This window comes from Bos grunniens, chromosome 13 (assembly GCF_055505025.1).
Source record: "Bos grunniens cultivar Pamir isolate PY7600 chromosome 13, Bosgru_T2T1.0, whole genome shotgun sequence".
Classification (NCBI taxonomy): domain Eukaryota; kingdom Metazoa; phylum Chordata; class Mammalia; order Artiodactyla; family Bovidae; genus Bos; species Bos grunniens.
Window position 1 is genome coordinate 29,199,382 of NC_141177.1, and position 12,270 is coordinate 29,211,651.

Below are 12,270 nucleotides of genomic sequence, written 5' to 3' on the forward strand. Positions count from 1 at the left end.
CAAACACACCTTGTCTGTGTGTTCAAAGGAACAAGGTGGGAGGCAGGCCTCTCTAGCCTCACTGACCCTGATGCACATGCACACCTGTGCAGGGACACCTAGGAGGCTCCTGCAGGCAGGGTCACCGGGTCAAAGGGCACGCACATTGGCCACCTGCATGGTATTAGAACTGGCAGGTCACCCCCAGAAAAGGCCTGTGGATTCACCTGCAGGTAGACCTTCCCCCAACTGGGGGTGGGGCCTTAAGGGTATAGGCCCTGTTTGCTGCAGCAAACAGCCCCACTGGGGTTGGACAGAACTCACCCAACAGCTGGCCTCCTGGGGCCTGCAAACAAAGATACCCGTTCACTAGAGGGGTGATGGAGGTGCCTGTGCTGGCATCAGCAACTCCCCGGTCCCCTTCTCACCTAAACCTGGGACTCATGGCCTCCTTCCAGAAACCTCCTCCTCAGTACTTTCTCTGGGGCTGCTGCATACCTCCTAAACCTGCTCTTCCTGCTCCTGGCTCCAGAGGAAACTTGACGGGCCTCCTGTGATTTACAGAACATCTTTGAAACCGCCTCTCTTCAAATGTCTCAATGGGTCACTAATTCCCTGAGTGTTAACTGAGCACGACTATGTGCCCTGCATTTGTGGGGCTCTGGGGATAGAAGCAGTCTTTCCTCCTTGCCACCCCACCCCATCGTGGGGGATGCCTCACAGCCTGCAAAGTGCTGATTGGTTGACTGTTCATTGAGGGGAAGGCTCAAGAGCAGAGATGCTGCCCCATGACCCCGAGGAGAGAGAGATGGGGGTGAACAGAGCACCTTGGACCAGAGCTGAGATGGAGCCAGGAGGGGTGACTGCCTGGGGTCTGTCCCTGAATGGACTCAGGACAGGCAGACACTCACCAGCCAGGACTGGGAGCCAGGGCACAGAACTGGCTGCCCACCCACTGGAAGAGGAGCTCCCACAGTCTGGGTCATGCCCCTGTCCACTGCTGAGTGCTGGGAAGACAGCTCGGCATAGGAGAGATGCACAGTCTAACAGATAGAGAACAAATGAGTGAGATAGAAGCGGTTCTGGCTTCCTGGAGCCACTAAGCCTCCCAGAAACTATAGCTTGCCCAGGCCATGCAGCTAGTCCATGGCCGGCTGGCGGCAACCCTGGGCTCTTCCTCTGGGTGATATCTGAGCTCCATGTGATCGAGGGTCTCAGCAGCAAACCATCATCTGTCCCCAGAGATAGTACCAGGTGGTATGGGGCCCGGACGTCTCTCAGGTGTGAGAGCAGGACTCACCCTATGGGGTGATTGATATAACAGCAGGGAATATGTTGCTGTGCAGTGTTGTTCCAACTCAGGAGGCATCAGCCTTGGCAGTGAGGTGATGCAGGCAAGTTCCCAGTCCTGTGGGGCTGCCATAGTGCTGGGCGAAACTTGGGCCCTTGTTTCAAAAGCCAGAAGAGCTTTCCCTTCCTTCTGCCATCTCTCTGTGACCCACAGTGGTGTTTATTATTTATTATCTGCTGTTTAATGTCAGGGGGCTCACAGAGGGGACACATACCCTGATAGATACCTGGGGCCCATCCCTGTTAATCAGTGTCCCTCTGTGTTCACCCCATCAGACCCCGCCCCAGAGGCAAGGGGAAGTGATGGTCACTGGTGGGGGGACAGGGGAGTGGGCAGCCAAGAATTGGTCCTAGAGGAAGGGCTGTTGGGAGACCCCAAGTCCCTGCCATGTGCCCCTGTGCCCCAGTGGATGGCACTTTGCTATTTTTCAATTGCTAAGTTGTGTCTGACTCTTCAGGATACCATGGACTGCAGCACGCCAGGCTTCCCCATCCTTCACCATCTTCTAGAGTTTGCCCAAGTTGATGTCCATTGAACCGGTGATGCCATCCAACCATCTCATCCTCTGTTGCCCTCTTCTCTTTTTGCCTTTAATCTTTCCCAGCGTTAGGATTTCTCCAATGAACCAGCTCTTTGCACCAGGTGTCCAAAAGATTGGAGCTTCAGCTTCAGCATCTGTCCTTCCAAAGAGTATTCAGGGTTGATTTCATTTGACTAGTTTGATTTCCTTGCCTTTCACGGGACTCTCGAGTTTTCTCCAGCACTACAGTTCAAAAGCATCAATCAGATGGCACTTTACAAAGCATGCATTCAAAGACAGAAGTATTAAGACTGTCAAGATGGTGACCACAGAGCTTTAACCACCAAGCGCCAGCTCATCTCAGTGTGGGCCAAATGCTTGAGGCCCCAGGATACCACGAGGACTCTCTGCTAGAGGTCCACGGAGATTAGGGACCACGGGAGTAGTGTGGCCACAAAACGAGGGGAAGGGCAGCACCAGGAGAAGCCGAGGGCTGGTGTAACAAAACCTAGCAAGACACATCAAGGGCTGTGGGTGGGCTGGGCGCCTGGGGAGGGCAGGCAGCTGGGCCAGGAGTGAGGGGCCAGCCCGGGGGAAGGGACTGGCACCGGGAGGGGTCCTAGGGGCAGGGGAGGAGAATTGCGCTGGACAGACAGCCCTCCTGTGTGAGAAAGGACGCCCACAGCCTGCAGCAATTGTCCTGGGCCAGAGAAGGCCCTCTGCACAGCTCTCCAGACGTCTCATCACCCACTTCTGTCTAGCGGTACATCCTGCTAAAATTCTGGGGAGTCCCCCGCCGCCCCCCCCCCCGCCCTCCTTGTGTTTGAGGGTGGGCACCTCACCTGGTCCCATCGCCAGCCCAGTATAGCGGTTGGGCCCCCTGACATGAGATCCTCTCTGGCGGCTGAGGTGTGAGCACAGGAGCTGTCGGTGGTCACTCACTGGACATTCCGGACTCCGCCTTCCCGCCTTTCCCTCCCCTGGGCGGCGCCTCAGTCCACGCCCTCCCCGCCCCTACCCAGCGCTGGGCCTCCGAGCTCAGGTTCAGGGTCACCCGGGCTTGGGGAAGGGGCAGGAACGAGTCAGGCTCAGCTGTGCTGGGTCCTCTTCAGAGACAAGCCGGTCGTCTGCCCAGGCCTGGGGCCGCGCGCGCCCAGGAAACCGTCTGATTCCACAAGCCCAGGCGATGCGGACTGGGGCGCCTAGGGAGCCTCGAAGCTGTGGTCCAGACAGCCGCTCGCGGGCGGGGCCCACCTCAGCCAGCGGGGAGATGCGCGGAACTAGGCTGGCGGCCCTGGCGCTCGCTTTCCTCGAGCGCCCCCTGCTGGCGGATTGCGGGTCTGCCCGCGACTCTCGCCGCAGGCCTGGAGTCACCCAGCCTGGCCCGGCGGCTGCTGCTGCGGTTACACAAGCTCCAGGGCCCCTGACCCGGGGTGCCGGGGCCAGGACCCCGCAGAAGCACATCCAACATCTGTGCCTTGCCCACCCCCTCTGGCTGCTTTCTGCAATGACCCCCAAATAAAGCTCTTCCATCCCAGTCTTGGTTCAGGGTCTGCCCTGGGGGGCTCCACCCCAGCCTCAGGTGTTAGGTGGGTTAGTGCACAGCACCCTTTCCTAAAGGTGAGTTTAAAAAGCCGTCCTCCACCCTCTTCCTCCCCCTCCTTCCGCCCTCCCCTCTACCCCCACCCTGTCCTCCACAAGGAGTCGGGTCCCAGGTGGGGCATGCCCTGCCATGTGGGGTCTGTCTACAGAGGCTCTGAGGCTAAGTGTAGGTGGGGAAGGTAGGGGTCCCAGCCCCAGGCCCCCAGCCCATGCCTGCTCTGTTGTGCTGTCTGGTGCCCTGTGGTCACATGGAGTTCTGGCTCTGTGACCACAGGTTGGGTGGGGAAGGTAGGGGCCCCTGCCCAGGCCTCCAGCCCACATCTGCTCTGCCATACTTGCCTGGTACCCTGTGGTTACCTGGAGTTCTGGCTCTGTGGCCACAGGTCAGGTGGTGCCTGGGCCAGCCAGGTTCCCAGACCCTCGAGTCAGGAATTCATGGTTCTTTTCTCAGCCAGGAGAGAGGTGGGGTGGGGTGCAGAGATGGGCCTCCACTCCCCTTTCCCAGAGGAGTCTGTGGTGCCCCTAGCCGAGTCAGCAGGCCCTGCATCCCAGTACTGTCTCTTGGAAACTCAGGAGCCTGGAGTGGGGCCCGAGGCGTGGACCTGACCGAGCTTGATGAGCACCCTCCCCTGCTTGGTGCTGACTCACGTCTGGGTCTCGGAAGCCTTATTCCAGGGGAATAAGTCCAGTAGGTCTACTGACCACTCACGGGACCCTGGTCTCCGCCGTCTCGAAGGAAAGCCAGAGCACGTTCGAATAGCTGAATGGACTGTTCCATGTAAGTTTTCTCAGACGGGCGTGTGGCTCTTGGGGAGACAAATGCTTTGATGATGCTGGTCCGGTTGCCACCATTCTTGCCTGGCCTTCCCAGGCCAGGCCCCATCAAGCTGGGGGGAACCCTAAATTGGGCGTATTCCTCTCCAACCCCAGCTGGTTCTGAATCTTTTGAGGAGAGTAGGGGTGTGGTCTGACTCTGGGAGCAAATTGTATGGGGTATTAGATCATCTCTGGGCTCCTGTCTCTAAACAGGTTGGGATGACCTACCCACCCTCTCCTTTCTGGCATCATGCTCCTTGGGGAGATTTCACTGTAAAGAAGTGAAATGCTCCCCCCCCCCCGCCGCCAAGACTGTCAGGGGAGCCATCTGAGGCATCAGCCAATACTTGTTCATGTTTAAAAACTGACATACAAAAAGAAAAAAAGAAGCCAAAACCAAAAACACCCCAGTGAAAGTGAAAGTGTTAGCTGCTCAGTCATGTCCAACTCTTTGTGACCCCATGGACTGTAGCCTACCAGGCTCCTCTGTCCATGGGATTCTCCAGGCAAGACTACTGGAGTAGGTAGCCATTCCCTTCTCCAGGGATTTTTCCCAACCCAGGGATCAAACCTAGGTCTTCTGCATTGCAGGCAGATTCTTTACCACCTGATCCACCAGGGAAGCTGCCCCCATAAAAAAAAAAAAACCCTCAGTATGTGCCCATTAAAAAAAAAAAAGCTGGTATACAGCATTAAGTGAGGAAAAGGGGCAAAGACACAGAGCATGTCTGAAAGAAAGTAGCAAAACAGTAACAGCAGAACCCTCCCAGTGGAGGGGAAGCTGACAGTTTTTTTCTATTGCTTCTTTTGAAATAATTGTAAATTCCTAGAGAGTTGCAAAGAAACATGCGGGCCTCCAGGGAACTCTGGCCCAAGCAGCTGTCAAATAAGGTCGGTTCTGGAAACCAGCCCTGGTGGTGCCAGAGCTGGTTTAGATGGTGACTTCTATTTTCTTCATGCTTTCAGTATTTTCGAAATTTCTGGAACAAGGGTATGATTGTTATTTTTAGCTCCTGATTTCTTTCTATTTAATCGAATAAATAAGACTTGAATAACTCCTTGTATTGAGAATTTCAACCATGGATGCAAACAAACAAAGAGGCCAAGGCTGGTCCTCCTCTGAGACGCCCACGGCTCTGCTGGTGACCCTCTCAGCCCCTCGTCTGTGCGGCCCCACACTTAGGTGTACTCACAGAAATACCTGCTTCCTGGTGTGTGTACAGTATCACGGGGAGGGGGTCCCTCAGCTCAGGTACTGCAGCCCCCCCTTCCTGGGGAGAGCCCACCATGGGGTGGGTGGCACCTGGAGAATGCATGTTTGGAATTTTCAGAAGTATGGGAGCTTGTTTCTCCTCTCCCAGCCCCCAAACTTAAGGATCCGAGGGAACAGACTGTAGACATGCCTCTGGGGGGTCGCTGCCCCTGCTGCCAGTCCATCTCAGAGGGTTCTCGGACTGGCCAGTCCCCACCTCCAGAGGGTTCAGAGCAAGCCTGGGGGCTGTGATTTCCCTGCTGAGATAGGAGTGATTGGAGAGCCAGCACCTGGGAACCCTGGTCCTCCTCCCCATCCACCAAAGGGTGGGGGTGGGCAGGGCAGAGGGCTGTCCCAATGTGGCACTCCTGAGTTTTGCTAGAGTGACTAGAGGTACCGATGTTTCCACACAGGCTGGGGAACTGGAGTAGAGAGGGCGAGGACCAGGATCCTGAGGCATTTCGCTGGGAGGTCCTAGTTGGGGCCCATGTGTCCTGGGAGACTCAACCCACCTTTTCCAGTTGCCTGCTCACCCCTCATCCCATGGTCCACCAACCAGGATGGGCAGCCCAGGCCCAGAAGCCTGGGATGGGTACAAGCACCTGGCTACATACTTCACTAGGGTTTCCTGCAGGTAAACCTGGAGCCCAGAGCCAAGCCGCTGGGCAGCTGCAGGGAGCCAGGTGGCTCAGGCTGCTGCTAGGAGAGGATTCCCAGGACTCCATGGGACCCTGGCCACATGGGGCTGAGTGGCTGGTGCAGCCAGGATGCCTATGGGGTCCCCTTGAGGGTGAGACTGCAGTACCCCCTCGCAGGAATAGGATGCAGACCCAGGCTCTGGGCTCCTTGGTCTGTGCTGGGTTCATGTGGCTCCATGCCCAGTGGGGTGGTGGTGGTTTGAGGGTTGCTCGGGGGACATGGCGGGGCTGCAGGCCTTGGTGAGAACTCCCCTCCATCTACCCTCTTTGTGACCCTCACTGTGCCTGGCCCACCCTGCCAGTCCGGCATGGAGGCCGGTGAGCTGCTCCTCCCCCACCCTTATCAGGGTCCCACAGAGCCTGTTCCCCTTTGCCCTGTTCTAGGGAGCAGGGACAGAGAAGGCAATGGCACCCCACTCCAGCACTCTTGCCTGGAAAATCCCATGGACAGAGGAGCCTGATAGGCTGCAGTCCATGGGGTCGAGAAGAGTCGGACACGACTGAGTGACTTCACTTTCATTTTTCACTTTCATGCATTGGAGAAGGAAATGGCAACCTACTCCACTGTTCTTGCCTGGAGAATCCCAGGGACGGGGGAGCCTGGTGGGCTGCCGTCTATGGGGTCGCACAGAGTCAGACACTACTGAAGCGACTTAGCAGCAGCAGTAGCAGCAGCAGGGAGCAGGGAGGAGGTTTGTGCTCCGGGGAGGGGGCTGTGGGAGGCAGGGCCCACACTATCTGGTCTTTGTCCCTTCCACCCTGAAGCCTTTCTGTCCTTGAGACCCTGCTCTGCCCACTGGGGTTACAGTCCTCCTCATCTTCCCTCAATGGTGGGTTTGGGGACACTGGGGCCCTTGAGCCTGGGCTCTGACCAGGATTGAGGGCAGCTCATCCAGAGAAGGGGGACCCCCATGTGGCCAATGGCTTTTACTTGAGCCTGGAGCCACCCGGGGCCCCCAGACCAGGAGCTGGGGCTCCCTGGGCTAGCTGGGCACACAACTAGCAGGGAGGGGGCAGACAGGGGGGCCAGGCTCAGAGAGGGGTGGTTTGGTCACCCCGGATGACTGGAGGTACAGGGAGCTGGACTTGTGGACCCTGGTGGCTGGGCCACAGTGCCTCAGGGATGCAGTTCAAATGGGAAGACTGACCTTACTGTGTGTGGCTCCCCCTCCGGATCCCTCGGAGGCTAAGGCTGAGGGAGGAGACAGAACCTTCAAGGCTTGAGGGCAGGAGCCACTGCATGGCCTGCTGAGGGCCTCCTGCCCAGCTGGACCAGGCACAGGGATGGCCTGGGCCCCTTTGGGCTCCAGGGTTCTGAGAACATCCAGGTAATTCACTCCAGAACCCAGGCCCAGCCCTTCACTAGGCGCCCCTGGGTCCGTGGCTGCCCCATGTCCCTGTAGTGGGTGCTGCCCTCCCCTCCCCAGGCAGCACTGACTGTTATCTGGAACCTTCTGCTTTCAGAGGCCCCCTGGCTCCCAGCCCAGGAACCAGGAGCATAACCCGAGCATAACAGGGAGCATAACCCACCCCTGCCCCTCCCCCACTAAGGTCCCAGAGCCAGAACCAGCCCTCTGCTGCCTTGGAAGGGGTCCCTCTGCTCTAGTCCCTCCCTTTGTGCAGAGACCCCACCCTGCCCTGCAGAGGATAGTGAGAGCTGCTGCCCCCACTGTGGTGGCCTTGCTGCTGAGGCCCCCGCCAGGGGCCCCGTGACACAATCCCGCTGCAGCGAGCATGTGACACGGGCTGCCACGCTGGCCCCTTCCAGAAAGTGGCGGGCCCCAGCGGCCCCTGGCTGCTCCCCCACCCAGGGTATCGGGGGGCAGGACTGTGACTGCCCTACTGTTGGAGTAAAGGCCACTGCTGTCCCCCAGCAAGACACAGGGGTCAGGAGACTGGGGCGGGCTGGCTGAGCACATTCCCGAACTGACCGCCCAGAGCCATCACTCGTCAGAACTCGTCGGGGCTGCTGTCTTCGTTATGGGGCTTGAGGACAGGACCAAGTGCTGGTGCTATGGCCCAGAGCCAAGCCACTGGGCAGCTGGCAGCCGTCCCACTCGGGGGCAACATGGACCCCACTCTCTGTGCAACCCCCAGGGCCAGGGCACTGACAGCGCCCTGTCCTGGGGAGGCCGGGACCACATGGATGGGCAGATCCTGGGCCAGCTGCGCCCCCTGGCAGAGGAGGAGGAGGAAGATGGTGCTGCCCTGGCCCCGAGGCCCGCCTTCCCCGGGATGGGCTCAGAGGAGCTGCGGCTGGCCTCCTTCTACGACTGGCCGCTGAGTGCCGTGGTGCCGCCGGAGCTGCTGGCTGCTGCCGGCTTCTTCCACACCGGTGAGTCCCGGGGGGCCCCACAGCCCTTCTACACCTGCTCCCTGCCCTGCAGTCTCTGTTGTGCTTCAGGCCTGGGGAGACACCAGAACAGCATGGAGCAGTTAGACCTGTGCTGGGGGGACAGTGTTGGTGTCGGAGGTGCCAAGAGGAGAAACGGGAGGTGTGGGGTATCCTCTGGCCCTGGGGTCCAGAGAGAGCTCTCAGAGGGCTGGTGGTGTGGGATGCCTGTAGCAGCCCCCAATCTGAGGTCTCTGCTCCAAATCTGTTGATTGTAGGGGGTAAGGCAGGGGTGACGGCCACAGGGGTAGAGAGATGAGGTCCCTGTTCCCGTTTAGGGAGTTGTGAGCCACTAAAACCAAGCCTGGAAGCACACAGCCCCCCTTCTTTCCATCACTGGGAATCCATCCTAAGAGGGGGCACCTGGGGCAGAGGTGCAGGGTGAGGGCACCAGGGATCCCCTTACTTTCCCTTCCCCAACACGCACCTGCATCCTGGCAAGTGCCCCAAGTATGGTACCCCCCCATCCCACCTTTGAGAAACGGAGTGCACGTGAATTCCAAGGAGAAAGCCAGGCAAAGTGATGGCCAAGGTCAGTGGGAGCCCCCAAGGCTCACAAATAACCCCTGAGAGCCCTACCCTAGAAGGAAAGGCACCTGGGAGCCCTGACCCCAGCCCAGAGGGGAAACTCCTGGCCATACAAGGGTCCCAGTGTGGTCAAGACCAGTGTCTCGGCCCCACCCCAGGCCAGCAGGACAAGGTGAGGTGCTTCTTCTGCTACGGGGGTCTGCAGAGCTGGGAGCGAGGCGACGACCCCTGGACCGAGCATGCCAGGTGGTTCCCCAGGTACCGCCTCCCCTCCCTAGTCCCAGGGTGTCTCAGGGAACCATGATGGGGGGACTCTCTGGAGACAGCACTTCTATGTCTCCCTTGATGTTCAAGACTCTGTCTCCAAAACAGCTTCCCAGCAAGCCCACCACCCGGGGGGAAGCGGGGGTCCCTGGGCTCAACCTGGACAGTGTGGGGTCCTCTGACAGCCCAAGCCTTTAGGCTGTCATGGGGCCTCTGAACCCGCTTTCCTCAGGTGTGAATTCCTGCTCCGGACAAAAGGAAGGGACTTTGTCTGCAGGGTTCAGGAGTCCTGTTGCTGCCCACCGGGCTCCTGGGTGAGTACTTCCTGCCCTTAGGGCTTCAGGGGGTGGTGGTGAGGGGCCTGCCCCACCCCTGCTCCTCCTCCTGCTCGGGGCACAGGGGTTCTCTGACTCCTTCCAGGACAGGTCGGAGGAACCAGAAGATGTGGGTCCTGCCACCCTCTCAGGTGAGCGGGGATGCGTGGCTTGTGCTGGCTCCCTTGGCACCTCTGGCCCACACCATGGCGGCTCCACTGGGTGCGCTCCCTGAAGGACAGCAAGAGAGGGAAGGTTGCTTGGCCGGGCCTGCGGGTGTGCTGCTTGGGCTTGCTTCACTGGGGGGCTTCACACAGGCACTGCGTGTGTATCCAGGGCTCTGGGGAAGACCCTGCTACCCCTGAACTGGCTGCCGTGGGCATGGCCAGTCCTGAGACTGGCAGAGGGGCATAGCGGGAAAGGCTGCCATCAGCCAACCATGCCTTAGAGCTGACTGATCGCTGCCCCCATCACACAGAGTCTGGCCCTCTGCTCTGTCGGTGCCCAGGGTCTGAGGGGCTCCAGGCTTGGGTCCATACTGTGCTACCTGAGCCTCAGTGCCCTGAGCTGTGAAGTGGGCCTGGTGCCAACCTCACTTGGGATCAAACAAGAGTCTGTGTGCCACCCTGGGAGCAGTACCCGGCTCTTAGTCAGCTTCGGTGACCAGGTTTGCGTCTTCCCTGTGCGTGGCACCTCTGACAAAGGCCCTGGGAACACAGCTCTGGACACAGAGGCAGCGGCCGCGATGGCGCCAGGGCCCCTTGTATTGACGACGTGGCCCTGCTGACGGGCCACAGCGGCCGGCCGCTGCCTCTGCTGGGACCCTGAGGCCACAGCCCCTGCCTGCCCTTGGCCCAGCACCCCTCGTTCTGCCTTGTAGATGTGGGGGGCGGCCAGGAGTGGCCGGCATGGAGCCAGTGCCCAGCAGTTCAGGCCGTGCTTCGCATGGGCTTCAGGCCGGGCCAAGTGCAAGGGCTGCTGCAGCGCAAGTACCACCAGGTGGCGCCGACTGGCATGTCCACATCGCAGCTGGTAGCCGACCTGCTCCAGGAAGAGGACCGGGGCCGGGTGGTGGGGGCCAGAGGTATGTTCCTGTCTCTGGGCACGGCCTACCTCTCCTTCCTTATTTCCTCTGGGCACAGATGCCCCTGCTGCCCCCATGGTGCCGGGCACACAGCGTCCATCACCACTGCACAAGGGGCTGGGCGGGCAGAGTCCTGGTGGAAAGTGGACTCTGGGACACTGGTGCGCTGCGGGCGGGGGAGCTGGGGCTAGACCCTGCCTGTGGGCCCGGCTGGGGGCCGGGCCTCAGGTCCCCCGGGAACCTCACGTCTGTTCTAACTGCCCACAGCTCCTGTCCCCCCAGGGCCTGAGCTGCTCACACCCAGAATAGAGGCTCAGGTGGAGAGTGCCCTGGAGTCAGCTGAGGGTGAGAGCCATCTGGGGTTGGGTGGTGCTGGCCATCCTGCATTCCACGGTGGGGGTGGGCACTCCCTGTTTGGCCTGCCTTGCCCCTCAGCCAGTACAGAGGGCAGAGGTCAAGGTGTGGGCATGGTGTCACAGGTCCCCCCAGGGGAGAACCGGGAGGAGCGCAGGACGCAGAGGAGCAGCTGCGGCGCCTTCGGGAGGAGCGGACATGCAGGGTGTGCCTGGACCGCACAGTGGGCGTCGTCTTCGTGCCCTGCGGCCACCTGGCCTGTGCCGAGTGCGCGCCCAGCCTGCAGCAGTGCCCCATCTGCAGGGCCCCCATCCGCAGCTGCGTGCGTACCTTCCTGTCCTAGGCCAGGTGAGCGTGCAGCTCCTGTGGTCCTGACTTGCAGTCGCCTGCGGGGATGGGGGTGGCAGGAGGCAGCACCTCTTTCCCCAATCCCTGGCCCCGGCAGACATTGCAGGTCAACCCCATCCCTTCCCCTGATGCTCAGAGACTTGCTTTGAGTCCTCAACACACCACCCCGGGGGAGCCATGACCACTCTGCTTGGGCTCCTCTCTGCCTTGGTTTTCCTAGTGGTCAAGGGGATAAAGCCTCCTGTCCAGCTGGACATGCAGGGTGGCAGCCAGGCCAAGAGGAGGACTGCCTTGGAGGCACATGGAGAAAAGCAGGATGCCCTTGTCAGGAGGAAGGGCTGGGGTCTTCCTGAGCACAAGACCCCGATGAGGATCTCAAGCTGGGAGCTGAGGCCTGATAGAAATGCACAGCGGGTGGGGGAGGGGTCCATGACACTCCGATGTTCACTGGGGGCAGGAGCTGTGACCCTCCAGGGTTCCCAAAGGCCACTGAGCCCCAAGATCTCTCCAAGAATCTTCCAGTGGGGGAGAAGTGGCAGGCAAGGGAACTCCCTGGGGGCTGAGAGACCCCAGCTGCATGGAGAAGCACCTTGAGCTGTGGACTCGGCCCTTCTCCCCACCAGGACCTGTGAGCTGAGGCCCTGAGCTGGGGTCCACCACTGACCAGTTCTGTGTGGAAGATGGAGCTGCGGGCGGCTTGGCATGGGGAGGTGGGGGCTGTTTTACCCAAGCATGGATGCTCCAGAAGAGTCAAAATAAAGCATGGGT

General features: G+C 60.0%; 1 protein-coding gene across 1 annotated transcript; it reads left to right on the forward strand.

Annotated features, from left to right (window-relative positions):
* The first annotated feature begins 8,198 nt into the window (after window positions 1-8,198).
* Window positions 8,199-11,535, forward strand: BIRC7 (baculoviral IAP repeat containing 7). Its single transcript, XM_086331060.1, has 7 exons — window positions 8,199-8,553; window positions 9,297-9,396; window positions 9,635-9,716; window positions 9,802-9,868; window positions 10,597-10,800; window positions 11,068-11,134; window positions 11,260-11,535. Exons 1-7 carry the CDS (start codon window positions 8,199-8,201, stop codon window positions 11,495-11,497), a joined length of 1,113 nt encoding a protein of 370 aa, XP_086187186.1. The 3' UTR covers window positions 11,498-11,535.
* The last annotated feature ends 735 nt before the right edge of the window (window positions 11,536-12,270 follow it).

Bases quoted from the DNA above. Each gene is read 5' to 3' on its own strand.
- BIRC7 (XM_086331060.1), top strand. From the start codon at position 8,199: ATGGGGCTTGAGGACAGGACCAAGTGCTGGTGCTATGGCCCAGAGCCA. The intron at 9,397-9,634 runs GTACCGCCTCCC...CGCTTTCCTCAG, and splicing joins CATGCCAGGTGGTTCCCCAG to GTGTGAATTCCTGCTCCGGA. The intron at 9,717-9,801 runs GTGAGTACTTCC...CTCGGGGCACAG, and splicing joins GCTGCCCACCGGGCTCCTGG to GGGTTCTCTGACTCCTTCCA.